We start from the raw sequence: 18,263 nt of genomic DNA on the forward strand, positions 1-18,263 counted from the left end.
ATAGACATATTGATATTCAAATAAAGATGAAAAATTTACTAATTATTTTTGTTAAATAATTTGATTTTTATAATAGTTTTTAATATTATCATTATTATTTTAATATTATTTAGTGGTATTATTGTAATTTTTTGGTTATATTTAAATTTTAAATTTGTTTCTTATTTGGAATAAAAATATTATATTTTTTTGAGCTTACAATGAATGAAAAATAATTTAGTTGAAACAACATTGTATTTATAATTAACCTCTATTTTTAGTTTTAAAATTTTATATTGATTTTAATTATTTCTTCTTTATTTCTTTTTTTATACTAAAAATATTTTATTTTATGCGGTATCAGATACTTTCAGAGATGATGGCATCGAAGTAGTCATTTGAGCAAATAAATTCTTATTCGGAAGAAAGGAATTTGCCTAATGCCAAGGAGCACTGAACTCCTACTGCATTACAGATAAAATATAAAAATAAGTTGAAATAATACTAAAAATAAATTACAATCTACACATAGTTTTTATGACTTCATAAAATATCCCCTGCAAATTTATTAAGAAAATTAATTACATTATTTAAAATATTTTTTGAAATGGAAAAGAAAAAAATAAATTCAATTAAAACAATTATTTGAATACTTGAATAATCAATATTATACTACAATAACCAATTAAAAAATTCAATAAATTAATTTTATAAAGTTAAATTAAAATTTATTTTTATTTTTAGTATAAATAAAAGAAAGAAAAAATAAAATCGATAAAAAAATTCTAACACTAGAAACTTAAGTTTAAATATAAAATAAATGTTATTTAAATAAATTTATTTATTGCTCGTTTAAGTTAAAAAAAGGCATATTTTTATTCCAAAAGAGAAAAAATATAAAAAGTTCTATTTAACAAAACAAAAAAATCATAACAATACCAATAAACATTTAAAAAATATTATACTTAAAAAAAAGATAAATCATGCATCAAAATGTTTTCCCAAGCGCTAGTTCAAGCCGAGAGACGGTGGCGCCACCGTCGCTGCGCTGAATAGGTGTAGGGTTGGTGGAAACGCACGTGATATATGAGAAAGCAATTTGGATTTAAAACAGTAATCGCGCTCTCACTGAAATATAAGTACAATGTCTTGTATGCCCAACGTTTCCTGATTAATTTCATTCTAATTTAAGCAGGCCTGTGTATTCATTCTTGGAATTGTCGAAAGGAACAAAGATAAACATGATATCATTTTTGGAACACACATTGGTTGCAAGTTCCAATTTTTTTTTAAACAATAAATTTTGATTTTAAGGCGAGGTTTTGTTTTATTGTTTAAAATAAACTTAGTTATAATTAATTTTTCCGTCTAATTTTGCTCTAATAGATTTGGCCGACAAACGCATTTCCCCAGTAGCGCCTTGTAGGCATCTCTGTAGTTTTTGTTCATCACGCCGTACACAAGTGGATTCAGCACAACAGCAAAAATATAAGGAAACCGATAAAACAGGTGGCGTAGTTCTTATCAAAGTTACTTCCACAAGGAAATTTTTGCTTTTTTTAGTTTTATAACTAACTAGGAGCTCAATTGGGTTTTACGTACTTGTAGGAAAAATGGACGCTTGGCTATTGGGATGCCTGCTTTGTATCTTTTGTTCGATTGGGGGAATAATCGGTAACGGAATGACACTTTGCTTGTTTATTTCCGACAAAAAGTTTAGAGATCCCATCGGGTTGTTCATTATGGGGTAAAAAGAGGTTTTTAGAAATCGTTCGGTAATTTTTTGTACCAGTTGATATATTCTAGATTGACCATTACTGGATTAATTACAAGCACTACAGCCATCCCTTTGAAGGCCTCGGTCTTTTATACCAAGGCAACGTGGACTCTTGGAAGTTTTTTGTGCTATGTGGATAAGTTTCTCTGCTACGGTTCACTACCCACATCCATCATGTTCATCTCTTCCATTGCACTTAACAGGTACAAATTCTTGAAAGATTTTACTTTCAAGTTCATGAATTTCTACTATAGATGGACCAAAATTAACTGCACAGCTCAAACATATAACAGAATTTTCACAATGCTAAATACGAAGCTGATTATTTTATTCAACGTTGCGATCGGATATTCTCCAATAATCCTGGGATTTTTTGGCATCACTAGTAATTTTCAAAGTATATTATATGCTTTTTTTAAATTGAAATTGTTTTAGCTGATATCAGATATGAGGAGAGTGGCGGAATTTGTTTTCTTTATGTGCATACGCATACAAAGGTGGTATCAACCGCTATTTTCATTGCATCGGGTATCGTGGTCGGTTTCTGCTACGGCCGAATCTACAAAAAAGTGAAAGAGTTGGTCAATAGCTTTTATTTTTGGAACAATGGATTTATAATTGTGTCATAGTCATAAAAGATCAAGTTGCATGGCCAGTTCTGCTCAAATGAGCACGAGCTTAACAAAAATGCTGATGGCCACGGCGGCCACATTCTACTTGTGCTTCTTGCCAACAGGAGTGAGCGTGATTCTTATGACTGGAAGTGACTTGGAAGTATCTGGAGGTATGATTATAATGTTACTTAGGCCTTATATAAGTAAAATAAAATTCTGTTCATAGTTCACTACATTTTCTTTACGGTTCCATACTTCTCGACCGTTGTGCTAAATCCGATAATATACGGCGTGTTGAATAGAAACTACAGAAACGCCTACAAAGAAATTTTAGAGAGGGGTCTTTGTCTGGAACAGAAAAATCCGACTATAATTAGCTCAAATATTCAGTCTACTACAGGGTATAAATTATAATTTTAAAATTTAAACCACTTTCACATAATATAAACATAAAATATATTAATTATATTTAATTGGGGTGCCTCACAATGTCCTAAAGACAATGTCCTAACAGAAAATGTCCTAACGGATAATATCCTAAAGAAAATGTCCTACAGAAAATATCCTAAAGAAAATGCCCTAAAATTAAGAATTGAAAATGTCCTAACAGAAAATATCCTAACGTCTGAAAATTATGACAAGTCATGTGTCATAAGCAAAAAAATTTAATTTCATCCTTTCAAGTAATTTTGCTTCAAAATTTATCCAGATTCAAAATATTTTACGCTTCATACGACTATAGAGTCTTTATCGGAATATGCATATTTAGATTTTTGAACTAATTTTAGTAATTTTAGGCTTTTGTAATGACTTAAATATTTTTTTTTAAATATTTTTTTCTTCGCTTTTGCTACGGGTAGTTGAGAAATATAGCTATTAATCTTTCTTCTAGACAATAGTTTCAAAGAATTTCGTACAAATCTTCAGGCAATTGTATTTTTGTTTCCTACGAAAAAGTTTACTTAAAAATATCAATCGATTTTTTTTCAAGACAAAAAATATGAAAAATTCTAATTGAAAATATATTCTTTAAATTTATTTTCAATATAAGTTGTAGTAATAATATTATTATTAACAATAATTTGTATTTGTGGAAAATAATATGATTGTTTCAAACTTTTATACACTTTTGTTTTTTGAATTATTTGATCAACTATATGACAGAGAAGCTCGACAATTAGCATCATTCTTTCTGCTTTTAAGTGAATTCATTTGGGATGTTAGTCCCTGTTGAAAAAACTAAATTTTTTAGAATAAATCAACCACTTTTCCAAAATTTAGGACATTTTCTTGAAATTCAATTAGGACAAAGTTTTTAGGACAATGTGCGACCATAGCTTTTAGGACATTTTTAGGACATATTTAATTCATTTTAAGATTTCTTTATTGGAAATTTCCAAATATATATCGGCGATAATTCCTGAAAGGTACAATGCGTTGGCAAGGGTCATGCGATCCTTACTATTTTCTAGGAGCTTAAAGACCATACCAAGAGGTTTTCAAAAATATATAGTTTTACCCCAATATCTCAAAATTTACGGGTTTTACGGGACGTTCAAAATTGGATTTTGGAAATTTTCAAACGGCTGTATCTCGGCTTCCCGTGGTCGTAGAACAAAAATCCGGGTATGCTTGGATTCATCTCAGCAAGTTCTACAACTTTGCTGTTGGGTACAAAATTGAGGGTCACAGGTCAAGGTCACTTTTGGTGACCTCGTGACCTTTGACCTCAAATTTGACAATTTGCCGCCACTTTTTTTACAAATCTGAGATAGCCATTTTGTAGAGCGTAAAATTTTACATAAAATACGTTCTTAAAAAAAGTGGTATGTATCACCCGTTTTTTATTTGAAAAATAAGAAACGCAAAAAACGTGGTTTTCCGAGCTCTGGATGATGAAAAATAACTTTGAGCCTCTGTAACTTGTTTCCTGTTATATTTAGGACAACATAAGTAATGACAAAAAGTGATCCACTTGACTTGTTCTTTCAGACCACGTGTCGCACGTAGTGACCTGGTAACAAAAGGTCATTGACCCTGGTGACCTTTGACCTTACCACAATATATTTTGCAAGTGTGATACATCGTTGGAAAGAACACATTAAGAGGAACACTTTGGTGCCAGGATTTTTGCCGTAGCTTTATTAGAAGCAGAGTTATTGCAATATTTCCTAAGTGAAAATATAAAAATTGAGAAAAATTATTGTTAGATCTGCGATAATTCCGCTTCTAATAAAGCTGCGGCAAAAATCCGGGTACTTAAATGTTCCTCTTAATGTGTTCTTTCCAACGATGTATCACACTTGCAAAATATATTGTGGTAAGGTCAAAGGTCACCAGGGTCAATGACCTTTTGTTACCAGGTCACTACGTGCGACACGTGGTCTGAAAGAACAAGTCAAGTGGATCACTTTTTGTCATTACTTATTTTGTCCTAAATATAACAGGAAAAAAGTTACAGAGGCTCAAAGTTATTTTTCATCTTCCAGAGCTCGGAAAACCACGTTTTTTGCGTTTCTTATTTTTCAAATAAAAAACGGGTGATACATACCACTTTTTTTAAGAACGTATTTTATGTAAAATTTTACGCTCTACAAAATGGCTATCTCAGATTTGTAAAAAAAGTGGCGGCAAATTGTCAAATTTGAGGTCAAAGGTCACGAGGTCACCAAAAGTGACCTTGACCTGTGACCCTCAATTTTGTACCCAACAGCAAAGTTGTAGAGCTTGCTGAGAGAAATCCAGCCATACCCGGATTTTTGTTCTACGACCACGGGAAGCCGAGATACAGCCGTTTGAAAATTTCCAAAATCCAATTTTGAACGTCCCGTAAAACCCGTAAATTTTGAGATATTGGGGTAAAACTATATATTTTTGAAAACCTCTTGGTATGGTCTTTAAGCTCCTAGAAAATGGTAAGGATCGCATGACCCTTGCCAACGCATTGTACCTTTCAGGAATTATCGCCGATATATATATATATATATATATATATATATATATATATATATATATATATATATATATATATATATATATATATATATATATATATATATATATATAACTTTTACAAGATTAAATTGCCCTTGTTAAAGCACAATTCATGTAACGAAAGCTTTTTTAACGGACTTCCTAAATTATAAAAAAGCCCTATAGGCTATACCTTTTGATCGCTATAGAGCACTATAGAGTAATATTATTGTATAAAAAAAGGATGGAAAAACAAAATAGTTTGGAATTGTGGAAAGAAAAAACATTTTAATTAATAAATTATTTATTTGAGAACTTGCATTTATTATGAATTTATAAATTGAAAAAATATATGTGACGTGCATTTTTACTCAAGTTTAACAGCAAATTAATATCCAATCTTTATAAATATAAATGGAATGCATGAATATTTAATAAAATTCTTTTCGTTAAATGGAAACAAGATCTGCATCATTTTATACCTAAATTTTGAAATCAAGTTTTTATTTTTATCTTTTATGGATTTTATCTTTTAAGGCTTGACAGTTTTGTTCCCTGTGAGTCACGATTTATCGAAGAACACTTCCTTAGTTGTAAAAAAGGGAAATTTTATCTGAAGAGTTAGGAAAGCACCGATGCATTTTACATATTCTAATGATAGAATAATGGACGCCCTGTGCCGGATAGCGGGGTTGGCATTATGTGCCGTGTGCTCCACCACAGGCATAATTGGCAACGGACTGACCTTGTGCATTTTCATCTTTTTCAAGCAGTTTCGCGACCCAATTGGAATTTTAATCCTCGGGTAAGACAAAGACGGAAATTTTATTCAGAAAATAAACGCTGGCACTCAGACTGACCGTTTCAGACTTCCTAACAAGCATTTTCTCTATTCCTCTGAACTCTGTTTTTTTCCTCGATAACGGAGGATGGATCCTTGGGAAAACGTGGTGCTACGTAAATAGAGTTTCCACCTTTTGCTCACCAGTCATATCAATTATATTTATCGCTTGTTTGGCAGTTAACAGGTAAAATCAATTTATTATAATAATATTTTTTAATTTTAAATAATAAATTACAGACTTGTTAAAGTAACGTGTGCTGCCGAAACGTATAGCAGAATTTTCACAATCTCAAATACCATTCTGATTCTTATTTCAACCACAATCATTGGGCACATTCCCGTCGTTCTGGCATTTTTTAAAATAACTGGTAAATACTAATGACTTTGCAATTTTTTTTTTAACATCAAATTGTTAAATGTCAAGCTGAAATTCAATATGATGATGAAGGAATCTGCTTTCTTTTGATACAAGAACAGTCATCAGTGATAACCATGGTCTTATTTGGCCTAGCATCCGTTATCATTATCCTGAGCTACCTCACAATCTACTTCAGAGCAAAAGGGTTTGGTAAAATTTGAATTTCGTATAAGTTTGCCCCAATTTACTTTTAGGGTGTACAAAATGACAACAGCAGACGAAAGAAGCATTCAGCTTATGAAAATGTTGCTGGCCACCACAATTTCGTTTTTCATTTGCTTTGCTCCTGCCGCAATCCTATTAGCTCTTTCTGGCCACTACAAAAGTAATTTTGACATTTCTGCAGGTATTTTTTTAATATACGAAAGATTTAGCAACAATTTTGTTAATAATTCTTAATTTTCAGTTGATCATTTTCTCTTCCAATTTCCATATTACTTCTCCGTCGTCGTTAATCCAGTGATTTATTGCGTGATGAACACCAATTACAGAAACGCTTACAAGGCAATCTTGAAAAAGTGCTGCTGTTTTTGTTTGATAAAAATAGACCAGTAAAAGGGTCATTTTTTATTTTGATAAATAGCAAGTGAGCCAAATTTATGTCTTAAAAATAAATCGCATCAACTTTTGAAGCCGCTTTTTATCAACGACTCTCTTTATCTTGCGAGGCGGAGAGTCAATTTGTTCCCAAGTAATCCGCAACGTTCATTCGCACGTGGCAATTTGTCAGTGTCACTTCTCGCACTTTGCTTTTGATTGGCTATTTCTTCTCAAAGTACTCGCGCAAAAAGAGCTCGCAGGAGTGGCGTTATTGCGCAGATTTGTCTTCACTTAACTTAGGCGATCACTCTCGTGCATGCTTTTGTGTGTGAGTAAGCTCGTGATTAAGAGTTTAAAAAAATACTTTAACTTGAGAATGGATGAGAAAAAGTTCTGAAAAAAAATTGAAAAATAAATATATGAATAAAAATTGAAAATATAAGTTTTACACAAACGTGGCTTTATATATTACAATTAAATAAAAATAATTGGATTTAAATTAAATTAAAATGTAGTTAAAACTTGGTCAAAGCAATATATCTAAGTCAGAGTATATCTGGTTCAATTAGCATAATATATAATTATTTAAAAGAAAATTAAAATAAATTATAATTTGTTTGAAGAAATTGACACTTGAGAAGATCATCATGGAAGTGAAGAACTCGGGCTTTTTTCTCTTCATAAAAAATGTTTTTATTCAAAAACAATTTTTACAATGAGGAATAAGCCCGAGTGCTTCACTTCCACAAATTATAATTGCCTGCATTAGTCTGCAATACAAGTTATCAATGGCACAATAATTTAACCAAATAATTAGCTATCAATTTAATTTTTTTCAATTTTTAATACATTATTTTTTATAAGAATGAAATGAAAAATTTCATATGAGTAAAAATAAAAATTTAATTGTTATTATTACATTTTATTTAGAATAATTATTTATTTAAATAATCTTGCATTAAAATATACAAAAAGAGACGAATTTAGATTTGCTGCAAAAAAGAACGTAAAATTATTCAAGTCCAATTCACAAATTGGAAAACAGTGGAGGATATTTGCATTTACACAAAGCAGCGAGCGCGCACGGACAAATAGACTGTAACAACTTACAGAGTTCTCTCGGCGTCGGTCCTCCGTGCATTGTTACACTTCTTCGCTCAATGTGTTACATTCAGTGCAGTAACACGCGCGGTTCGCTCGTTCCAGCATGAATTATTAATGCATTCGTTCGCTCACGGCCGGGTGGACAATTTGTCCGAGTTTGTCTTTGCCAACTGCGCGCATTTGCATGAGCCGATTTCTCAGTTGTCTGCTCCGGAGGAGCGAAAACGTCTTCCCAGGTGCAGCAGAGCAATTTGCTTTATTGGCTTTTCTCTCTTCTAAGCCGCAGAGATAAAAAGCAGAATCCGTGCCGACAAAGGAGAAGTGGAAAGTTTTTGCAAGCCGAGGAATTTCTGATTATTCGCTTCCTCCTCTTGCTGCAAATTGCTTTAAGTGTTATAAAAATCAATTTACAGACAGTATGGTTTATTTGTTCAAAGAAACTGACACTCGAGGAGATGATCGTGGAAATGAAGAGATCAGGATTTTCCTCGCTTAAAAATTGTTTCTATTAAAAAACAAATTTCTGTATTTTTTAGCATTTTTGTATGAATAAAACAAATTTCCCAACGAGGAAAAGTCCGATCTCTTCATTTTCATTATAATTTATACTTAATAATTATTTAATTAAAAAAATTAACAAAATTGAAAAGAATTTTGCATTGCAGTTGCAAATTTTCCGCGCAATAATTCAATTGTGTTAAATATCACAAATTTTTATTTCAAATTAAAAAAGAAAATTTATGTCAGACTAAGTATTCTAATCCAATTTTAAACTCAATTTCACTATGTAGCGCTAATGTTGAATTTTCAATGTTAAGACTATAATAAATTTACTCAATTTGTTTTGATATCCTTTGAATGGCCCAAATTTAGTTGCTCAAAGTCTAATCGTCCGCGCAACGCGTTGTGCAAAATCCGAGTAAAGCAACCGATGCTGTGCGCTGATTGCGATCTAATGACCGTCCCAGCACTCCCAAAACGGGTTACAGTTTTAATCTGTTTATCGGCAATGCGGGCACACAACGGAAACCGGCACTCGGCAGCTTTATATGTTCCGACGAAATTCATTAAAATTCCCCACTGCCGGCCGGAACAGACGATTCGGAGCGGGTATTATTTCATACTCCACTCAATAATGCAAATTGAATATTGATGAGTGTCGAGACAAAAGGGGTAAAAAAAAAAAAATAGACAGACACGTGCTCAAATAGGGCACAGCGACAATTGCGAGGCAATTATTTGACGATGGTAATAATAATGCAGAGGCTAATTGTTAATCATCGCCGCTAATGGAAGACCATAAGGGTGCGGAACAATTGACCGGCCACACTCTGCACACAGGATATAAATGGTGTGGTTTGGCCGCACGTAATGAATCGCCCCGTGACCCTCTCCACTCGCTCGGCTGATTGACGGCCGCCATAATTGGGCCCACCAATCAACTCTGCGATATTTGCACGTCCTGGGCGAATTGCATGCATTCAATTAGTCGCTCGTTGGACGAACATTCCTCTCACGAGCTCCATGGCAGATCAAATTTGATCACCTGGCCGATCTACCAGTTGAAATACACACGCTCTGTGTATAACAAAGGCTTTTTGGCTTAAAATGTCGTTGGCCGAGTGATATTGAACTTTATGGCTGTTGGCCAGTTCAAATTGAAGTGAAATTCGATTACTCTGTAATTCAAATTTGTTACGAGTTGAACGCAATTTGAAAAAAAAATGTGTAAAAAAAAACAGATGCTGAATCCGAATTACTGTGAGTGTAGACGCAAGAGTAAAACTTCATTTCGTTTTTCCTCTTTTTCTATAATTTGATTTAAAATTTATTTTGCCCGTGGAACTCTATTTGAATTACGTAAATCTGTTCCGATTCAAATATAAGATAAAAAAAAAAAAAAACAATAACAACGGCAACATTTGGTATCAAATGTGATAAATGTTTTTACACAATTCTTGTTAGTGGAATTTACTGTTTTTGACAACAGTTTAAATTATGAAGATTTACCTTTCATAATCTTATTAAAGTCTTAAAATTTAAAACAAAATTTTTTTATAATTTTTTTTATGTCAAATGAAATAATTTAAAATTTAAGATAAGAGTCAGAATTTTTCACAAATGATTGTTCTGAATTGATTTGAGAAAAATAAAATGAATTGAACTCTCAGGGATGCTGCAACGCCAGGCAAGTGATGCAACATTATTTCCCACCGCAAAAAGACGATCGTTTGTTTCAAACTTTTGACGCATATTATCTCATTACAATATTTTAATGCTGGGGTTTGCTGCTGGCCAAGGAATTTGTTCGCTGTCCACCCGCGCCGTCCAGCGCGTAAATTTCCTCGAGAAATGTGCAGAGATGCAATTACAGTGCTGCGCGCATTGGCAGTAAAAGTGTCAACGCGGGATTTGCGCTGCACTTATGCAGGCCGAATTTATGCAACCGGCGGCACGAGAGCGGATTTGCATTTGACGACGACTGCGGCATAATCTACGATGCCGTTTGCAGTGCAGCGGTGGTTGCACTTTTTACCCGCCGCGTTTTCGCTCATTAAAATTGTTAATGTTCCGCAATTTTTATGGGTCGAGGACATTTCACCCGTATCAGCGCAAACCTCGTTATTTTCCAGTTCAAAGTAATTAAAAAGTTGAAATTTATCACTCCAAGAGAATTTCATAAAAAAATTAATCTTATATTACCTAAAGTTTTTTAGTTTTTAATTCATAAATCATAAACTCTTGAAAAAAACACCGAGTGAAGTATTTTTTTTTAGCTATGATGCATTTTTATAATAGAAAATGTAAGTTTGAATATATTTCACTTCACCTGATATGCATTTTTAATAATTTTGTGAGAATTTTTCTCATATTGCATTCAATATTTGTATCCATTTTCCTTTCTTTATTTCAGAATTGGGTCATTTAGATTTCTGCATATCAAGTTCTTTTCTAAATGAAATTCTGCTGCTTCAATGCAATTGAACTTTCAATAAATACGAATTAATTCACGTACCGGCATGAAAAGCCATGCTTCCTTCTCGGTGAATTAAAACGAGCTGTATTGAGAGCCAAGCAATATGGAAAATTGCAAAATTCCATATAATGAAAAAGCTGGAAAATTGAGTACCACTAATTACCAACAGCTTTTCAATTTGAGCACAAAAGTAAAGAATGAGTGAGAGGCATTAAAATAGCATAACGCTTTGCTGTGCAGAAAAATTTCCTGTGAATTGAAATTCATTTCAGAAACCTCCTGTAACTCTAAATAATTATATAATTCTAAAATCAAAACTTTGCCAGATTTAATCTTAGTAAAATATATAATTTTTTTTTGCCAACAGAATTGAAATAGTTGATTCTGTGAAAAAAAAATCCATATTTTTTTGCGGATTTTTCTTGATTGAAGTTCTAAAAAAAATGAACTTTGTAAAATTAAATTAGTTTATTTGTCTAGAGAATGCAAAAATTTTGCTCGAGTTGGTGCCGTTTTGTCCAAAGATAAATTTCTTTTCAAATGTTTTTAACAATTGAATGTAACAATTTGGACAAATAAACAACAATAAAATGCCACAATAAACCTGCCATCTAAGCATCTCATTGTTTTTTTTTTCTAGGAGCTGAACCAGCGCCAATCGAACGTGTAATGAGCAGAGGTAAGTGCTCTCTCTGGGTGTGTGTGTATGTGTACGTAATAATAAGCGGCTGGGTATAATCAGATTTGTCCATCTGACAAGCAACTCGATACCCACTACTCTTGAACATGAACGCGCACTCTCCGCCTCTTTATTGCACTCTGGGAAAAAATCGCTGCCGGCGGTCATCGGCGCGACGCCCCGATATATTCGTTAATTAAAAATCGATTTGGGGCTCTTTTATTTTCAGAGCGAAAGCAAGTGGGGCGGAATCGCTTTTTTATTGGTTTCACGCGCTCTTCGTCGTCTCTGCGTTTGTTTATTTCTCTTTTTGATATCATAAATCGAGCCGCCGAGGGTCGCTCCGGCTTTATTTGATTTAAATGCAAATCCCCGCATGATTTATTGGCGCTGCAATAAATCGGGGCCTCAATTTGCAATTTTTGGCCTTTAAATCTCCACCCTCTTGTTGAATATGCGCCCTATTTTAGAATCGCCTCTTTTTTATTTCCTCGTTGAGCGTCACGTGACCGCTCGCGAGATCAGCGACCTTCTGCGTAACGCAACCAGACAGGCAGAGCGACCTAGGCGATTTTATTTGACTGCCAATGTCACCGCTTTGTAATTATGAAGATCGATTATCTCACAAAACCGTGTATTTTCTCGCCATTAGTATTCAACAAGCGTAAACTTTCAATTGCTACGTCTCTGATATTATTGACAGCTTTTTGCAATATTTCATCAGATTAGTTATTGCCTCACCTTAATAAGGTATTGATCTATAGGTGGTCTTGCAAACTAGTAATTTACATCTGGGATTGAATTTTCTGGTGAAAATCTCCAACAGGTTCAGGAAATCAACTGCCTGAAAATAAAAATGAATAATTTCATAATGAATTATTGGTGAAGATCTAAAAAAGTAAAAAACATGAAGCAGGTTAGGATTTTGTATTTTATTTTAAAATCATTTGAGAAAAATTTAAAGCAAGTAGAAATATGGAAATGAAGATTCGGGCTTTTCCTCGTTGCAAAAAATTGCAGCGCGTTTGCTCATGAAATAGGGTCGCAGACCGTGACCGAAACTGGTAGAGCCGTTTGTTTTTGAATAAAAACAATTTTTTGCAACGAGGAAAAGCCCGAATCTTCATTTCCATGATCATCCTCCTCGAGTGTCAACTTCTTCAAACAAAAGTAGAAATATAATTCAAATAAGCGCGACAAGAAATTAAGAAACTTGTATCCTTCGCATTAAAAATAACAGTTTGATTTGAAATTAAGAGTTAGTCATTTTGCTGAGTCAATTAAAATGCTTAGTAATAAGATAAAAATAAATGTAAATTTGTATATTATTACTATAAATTTTAAGAGTAATGAAATTTAAAGAAATATTTTTGGAAAAAACGTATTTTTATGCTTCAAATTGGGTTTTTTTTTTAAGTAGTAAGATTAATATTTTCTTCAGTCAAATTATCAATTACAAAAGACTTAAAAAATGGTCATCTATTTACTTTATTTTTTATATTTAACTCTAGTTCCCGTCTATAGATGAAAGATGAAAATGAGTCATTCAACTTGAGTGGGTGCTCCACTTATGGCCTGGTTGTATTCAGAGCCGTCACCTAATTTGTTAATCTGCAAAATATCATGCAAATTTTTCGCATCCCATTCTCATCACCGTTGCAAATTACCCATTTTGCATAAATATATTATAAAATTCGCTGCGTGCATGAGTCACGGCCATAACGAGATTCATGCGAGCGAACGAATAAATATAAAAAAAGAATAAGAGGTAGAGAGCAATTGACCTGAGCCGCCGCCGCGATATGCAATAAACATTCAGAGTTAATAAAAACGGCACTTCTCTATAAGTGAATGAACAATATAAATAATGTTAACATCTCGCATATGTATAAAGAGCGCGCGCGGTTTTCCAATGTAATCGGAGCCAATAGATGCAGGAGATACGGAGCGATCGAGGAAAAAACCGTGAATATAACGTCAACTTACGGATCTGAAATAAAAACGCGCGCGTTGCAATTATTCTTGGGAAGTATCGTTTCGAGGCAGAAAACGAATCCAATCATTTCCTGATGCTAATGAGAATTTAAATCCAGTGTCAAGGTCGCACTTATTTCCGCTCGACTTTTTTGCCGGAATTGGAATTAAATGTACATTGTGTGCTCCGAGACAGGAAGAGATTTTTTAATTTCGTTGCGCGCGGACGTGCGAAAGTAATTGAAGTCGGTGCGTGCGGGGAGAAAATTAAAACGTCTCTCGTGCTCCATTAACAAAATAAAACGAAGATATACAAGGACTGCTCTTGCACTGCAATTTTATTTTCCTTCTCGAGAAAGGAGCAGAGACGACTGGGAGAAGCGCACACGTCCCTGACAGAAGGAGCACTTTGCAAGATGAGGTGCTCGAACAGAAAATTTTACTCGAGAGAGACAATTCGTGAGGAAAAAAAAGAGAGAAATGTCACCGATGCGGATTTTTATCTGTGTGACAATAAATTAGATGTGTGATAAAATTCTTGGTAAATGTAACTGCGCTTGAGATCAACATTAACAAGATCTTGTATTATTTAAATTATACTTGGAATATGCTTTTTTTTAAGCAATGAATTAATTTAAAAACAAAAAATTTATTTATTAATTTTTTCCCCATTAACACAAATTTAAGAAATTTACTTTTTGTTGTTCATCTGCAAATTATTATTATTATTTATTTCCCCTTGCACGTATTTAAAAAAATTCTCACTGCTATTAATATAAAAATAACTTTTTTTTTTAATTTAAAGCAGAATTTTTTAATATTTTATATATTTAAAATTAATAAGAAGTTCATAATGAGAAAAGCAACATTTAATTAAATCCTCGGAAATCATCCACTTCATTTTACAGAGTCTCATTAGTTAAAATTTATCAATTGTTAATTAAAAAAAGTCATAATCACAACAAAATTGGGTACATTTTTGCTATATAAAAAAAAAATACAATTTTATTGTTCTAGTTAAATGCTGATGAACTTATAATTCTTTTTAATATTTATAACATCCAAGCTGCTAATTATCTTGTGTTCATTAAGGAAATGTAGTATTAAAAATCTTTTGAAGATGTGTATGATAAAAAAAAAAACGAATTCCAAGAACATAAAAATTCAATTTTAAATTTCAAGAATTTTATAGTGTTTCTGGCACTCTGCACGTAATACACAAGTGTCCGTTTTATAGTAGTTCTGGAGTCACCCGAGATGGTGGGTAACGGTCTTGAGCAATTGAATCGCATGAAATACGACCACTTGCAGATTAGCTGCTGAGAAAAAAAGACCGGCGCGTGGTAGCTGCGGGGACGCAAAAAGCCGCCGCTGCCTACGCAGACCTATATTTCATCTCTCCTCTTTTGGTGCAACAATTTTCGCGAAAAAATTAATTGGTTTCAACAGCTGGCGGCAATAATTGATTAAGTTGTTGCTAATAAAATATCAATTTGAATACAATTTAATTAAAAATTGGCTAGTTTTTTCTCAAAATTTTAAATTATTTTGAATTGATACAAAAATTATAATGTAAAGAATTATTTTCTTTATTACATATTATTAATTATACTAAGTAAGATTCTCTCTAAATTCATTAAATACTCAAGGGATTTGACACATAAATTTAAGATCAAAAGCGGATCTAGGCAATGAAAATTCCTGAGGACCGCACCCTGGTGACAAGCCTATGCAAAATTAACGCATTCAATGGATGCTCCCCGCTGCCGAACGGAGAGGACGAAATGCGATACTCATATTATGGGCTAATTTTGTGTTCTTGTTACCTAATGTGAAAAATCTCTTATCTCACATAATGCATAACGTTGTCTATTTTGATTTCAACAGAGAACTAATTCTCAATGCATGATGCAATGAAACAAAAATTTTAAAATTCCTATTACATTGATTTAGAATAAAAAAAATTAATTAGTAATTACATAAATTATCTCGCTAGAGACATTGCATTGCAGGCTTGAAGTAATTGTGTTTTCACTGCTCTGCAATAAAAATGTTCACGTTTATAGTTTGATGAGAAGTGATGAATTTTAAAATATGAATTAAAAATGTATTGCTTGATGAGCATACTAACTTGAAGTATTTATTGGTAAATTAGGATAATTAAATTAATCTCTCCGTTAAAGCAAGTATATATTTCAAAAAATACAATACAATTACATATTTTTAGCTTGTTACTCGTTTACAATTTAATAAAACTGCATAAATATTTAGAATATGTAATAATGGTAAAAAATAATATTATATAAAATCACACATATTGATTATTAAATTATTCATTAAACTTAAAATAAATTGCAGAAAAAATTAATAAAAACTATTTATATATTATAATAAATATTATGAAGGAAAGTTTTGACAAAGACTCAAAACGCTTTTTGTTATAATTAGACTCAATGAAAAAAATTTGAGCTTTCAATGAAAGTCAGTTCTCTGTTAGCATAAACTTTTTCCGCTAGTTTCAGTAGTTCACCTGAAAATCGTTCAAAAAATAGCTTATTTATATGTATAAGTTTCTAATTTGTGTTAATTTTTTTATTGCTTGCAATTTTCATCACGCTAGGAGAATAATAAATTTTATTTAATTTTTTACGGTATTGCTTTAAGAAACGCTTTCAGTGTTTTCGATTTGATATTTTGAACAAACTTGTCATGCTAGAAAGCAGATTTATCGAGAAGTTATGGAGGAGATGCTGCGTGCCAAAAGAGCCTCCGCAGTTTAATTACATCCTCGCATCACTTTAATTACGAGATTTATGGCGTCCCCGTGCTGCTTGTTTATGTAAATTTAGACGCGATAAAAGCAATTTCACTGAGCTGCAATTTTCCGCCTGCATCGACAAGTTAATTTCTGCGACTGAGAATTATTGACCCTGAATATGCGATCGGCGACAGATGCACATCTTCTCGACGAATTAATTTATTTTCTGTAATTATACCACTCGTGGTCAATTCAAGATTCAAGGTGTGAATGTAATTAAAAAACTAAATTATGGTTTGCAGGCAAATGAGCTTTTAATTGACTCTGGATTTCATAAATATTCCCCAAGATGGCTCAAAAATAATAAAAAAGTTTTATCGAGAGTGATGAGAATTTGCATAGTTGCAAGGCGCTAAAAGCTGCTTTGCGAACTTTTGTGCATCTCTCACTTCTCTCGTCAGATGAGAAATAGAGGGAAAAGAGGGACGTCAGTTGCAGGAGTTGCGAGGCAGGGGCGGAGAACTTTTCACAGAGGGAATCTTGTTAAAGAAGACACATTAGCGGCGCGCCAGCATTAAATTTTATCTCTGGGACACACGTACACACACTGCTTTATAAATCTTTCGCTCCTTCCACGCTAAAAACGATATAAACGCCGCTTTTATCTTATATTCGCGAATGGAAAAGACGAGCGGTTGGAAAATTTATAATTATATACTGAGCACAATGAATGCTACTTTAATTTTCTGCCCTTGATCAAGTGCGAGATAAATTTCTCGTTAGTGGCCAACGTGGGACGTAATGTACGTTTTTGTCCACGTATTGTTCCAGAAAAATGGCGACTGTGTTGAAACCGTTATAAGACTTAATTTGCAAATATGAAATGATACGAATAGGAATTTCACAATCTAGATTTACATAGATTTATTAGTGAAAAACTTTAATTTTAAAAATACTTTACACTTTACACAAAATTATAGAAAAAAATTAAACATTAAATTTAATTCAATAATTTATATATTATTATATTTTATTTGAATTAAATATTAAAATTATATATTATAAATTTTCTATTTCTTGTAAAAACGCTGAATGAAACGGACATCACAAAAACAGAATAAAAAACAACAAAGTAATATGGAAAAAAATTGATTTAAATCTGCAGAAGCCAAATCAATTATTAAATATATTTTGCAAAAAAAATCTTGAACCATAGTACGCAAATCAGAAGGAATAAAATTATTTACATTTGTGAAGCAATTTAATTACAATATATTAATTTACAGTTAATATAAATACTATAGAATAAATGAGTTCATTCTTTGTGTTTTATGATCAATCTATTTTCAACACGGTCAATCCAGATGGAATAATTAATTATCAATGGGAAGAATCGCATTATATGCGTACAAGAAACGTCTTTCTCGCTGCAGTCGTAAGAATTTATTTTGTTTTGCTCGTTACGCACAACAACGTGTGTGCCTCTGAAGCGTGGACATAAATTACCTTGTGATTGCCTTCCCGACAAAATGAATTAATAATCGAGCAAAACGGCAATAATGAATCGAGCGAGTTGTCGCGCGATAACAGAAAGAGAGGTGGAAAAGGGCGCGCGCGGACGACATT

General features: G+C 32.6%; 2 protein-coding genes across 4 annotated transcripts in view; one reads left to right on the forward strand and one right to left on the reverse strand.

Moving 5' to 3' along the window:
• The window catches only part of LOC132200170 (uncharacterized), a 163,868-nt gene that overhangs the window by 22,118 nt on the left and 123,487 nt on the right, over positions 1–18,263 (reverse strand). The window contains exon 2 of one of the 3 annotated variants that reach the window (XM_059625423.1): positions 12,647–12,749. The exons of the other annotated variants lie outside the window; for them this stretch is intronic. The gene's annotated coding sequence lies outside the window, so the exon portion shown is untranslated. The remainder of the gene's footprint in view (positions 1–12,646; positions 12,750–18,263) is intronic. 3 annotated transcript variants of the gene reach the window in all.
• Positions 1,579–7,292, forward strand: LOC132200161 (uncharacterized). The gene is made up of 12 exons (XM_059625411.1): positions 1,579–1,726; positions 1,786–1,959; positions 2,011–2,141; positions 2,192–2,333; positions 2,386–2,540; positions 2,597–2,771; positions 6,005–6,148; positions 6,198–6,371; positions 6,425–6,555; positions 6,612–6,750; positions 6,800–6,951; positions 7,012–7,292. Exons 1-12 carry the CDS (start codon positions 1,593–1,595, stop codon positions 7,158–7,160), a joined length of 1,800 nt encoding a protein of 599 aa, XP_059481394.1. The 5' UTR covers positions 1,579–1,592; the 3' UTR covers positions 7,161–7,292.

The sequence above is a fragment of the Neocloeon triangulifer genome, unplaced genomic scaffold (assembly GCF_031216515.1).
Source record: "Neocloeon triangulifer isolate White Clay Creek 2 clone unplaced genomic scaffold, ASM3121651v1 ptg000014l, whole genome shotgun sequence".
Lineage (NCBI taxonomy): Eukaryota > Metazoa > Arthropoda > Insecta > Ephemeroptera > Baetidae > Neocloeon > Neocloeon triangulifer.

Excerpts from the sequence above, each read along its gene's own strand:
- LOC132200161 (XM_059625411.1), top strand. The coding sequence starts at position 1,593 with ATGGACGCTTGGCTATTGGGATGCCTGCTTTGTATCTTTTGTTCGATT. Across the intron at positions 1,727-1,785 it reads ATCGGGTTGTTCATTATGGG|ATTGACCATTACTGGATTAA; the intron begins GTAAAAAGAGGT and ends GATATATTCTAG. Across the intron at positions 6,952-7,011 it reads TAATTTTGACATTTCTGCAG|TTGATCATTTTCTCTTCCAA; the intron begins GTATTTTTTTAA and ends CTTAATTTTCAG.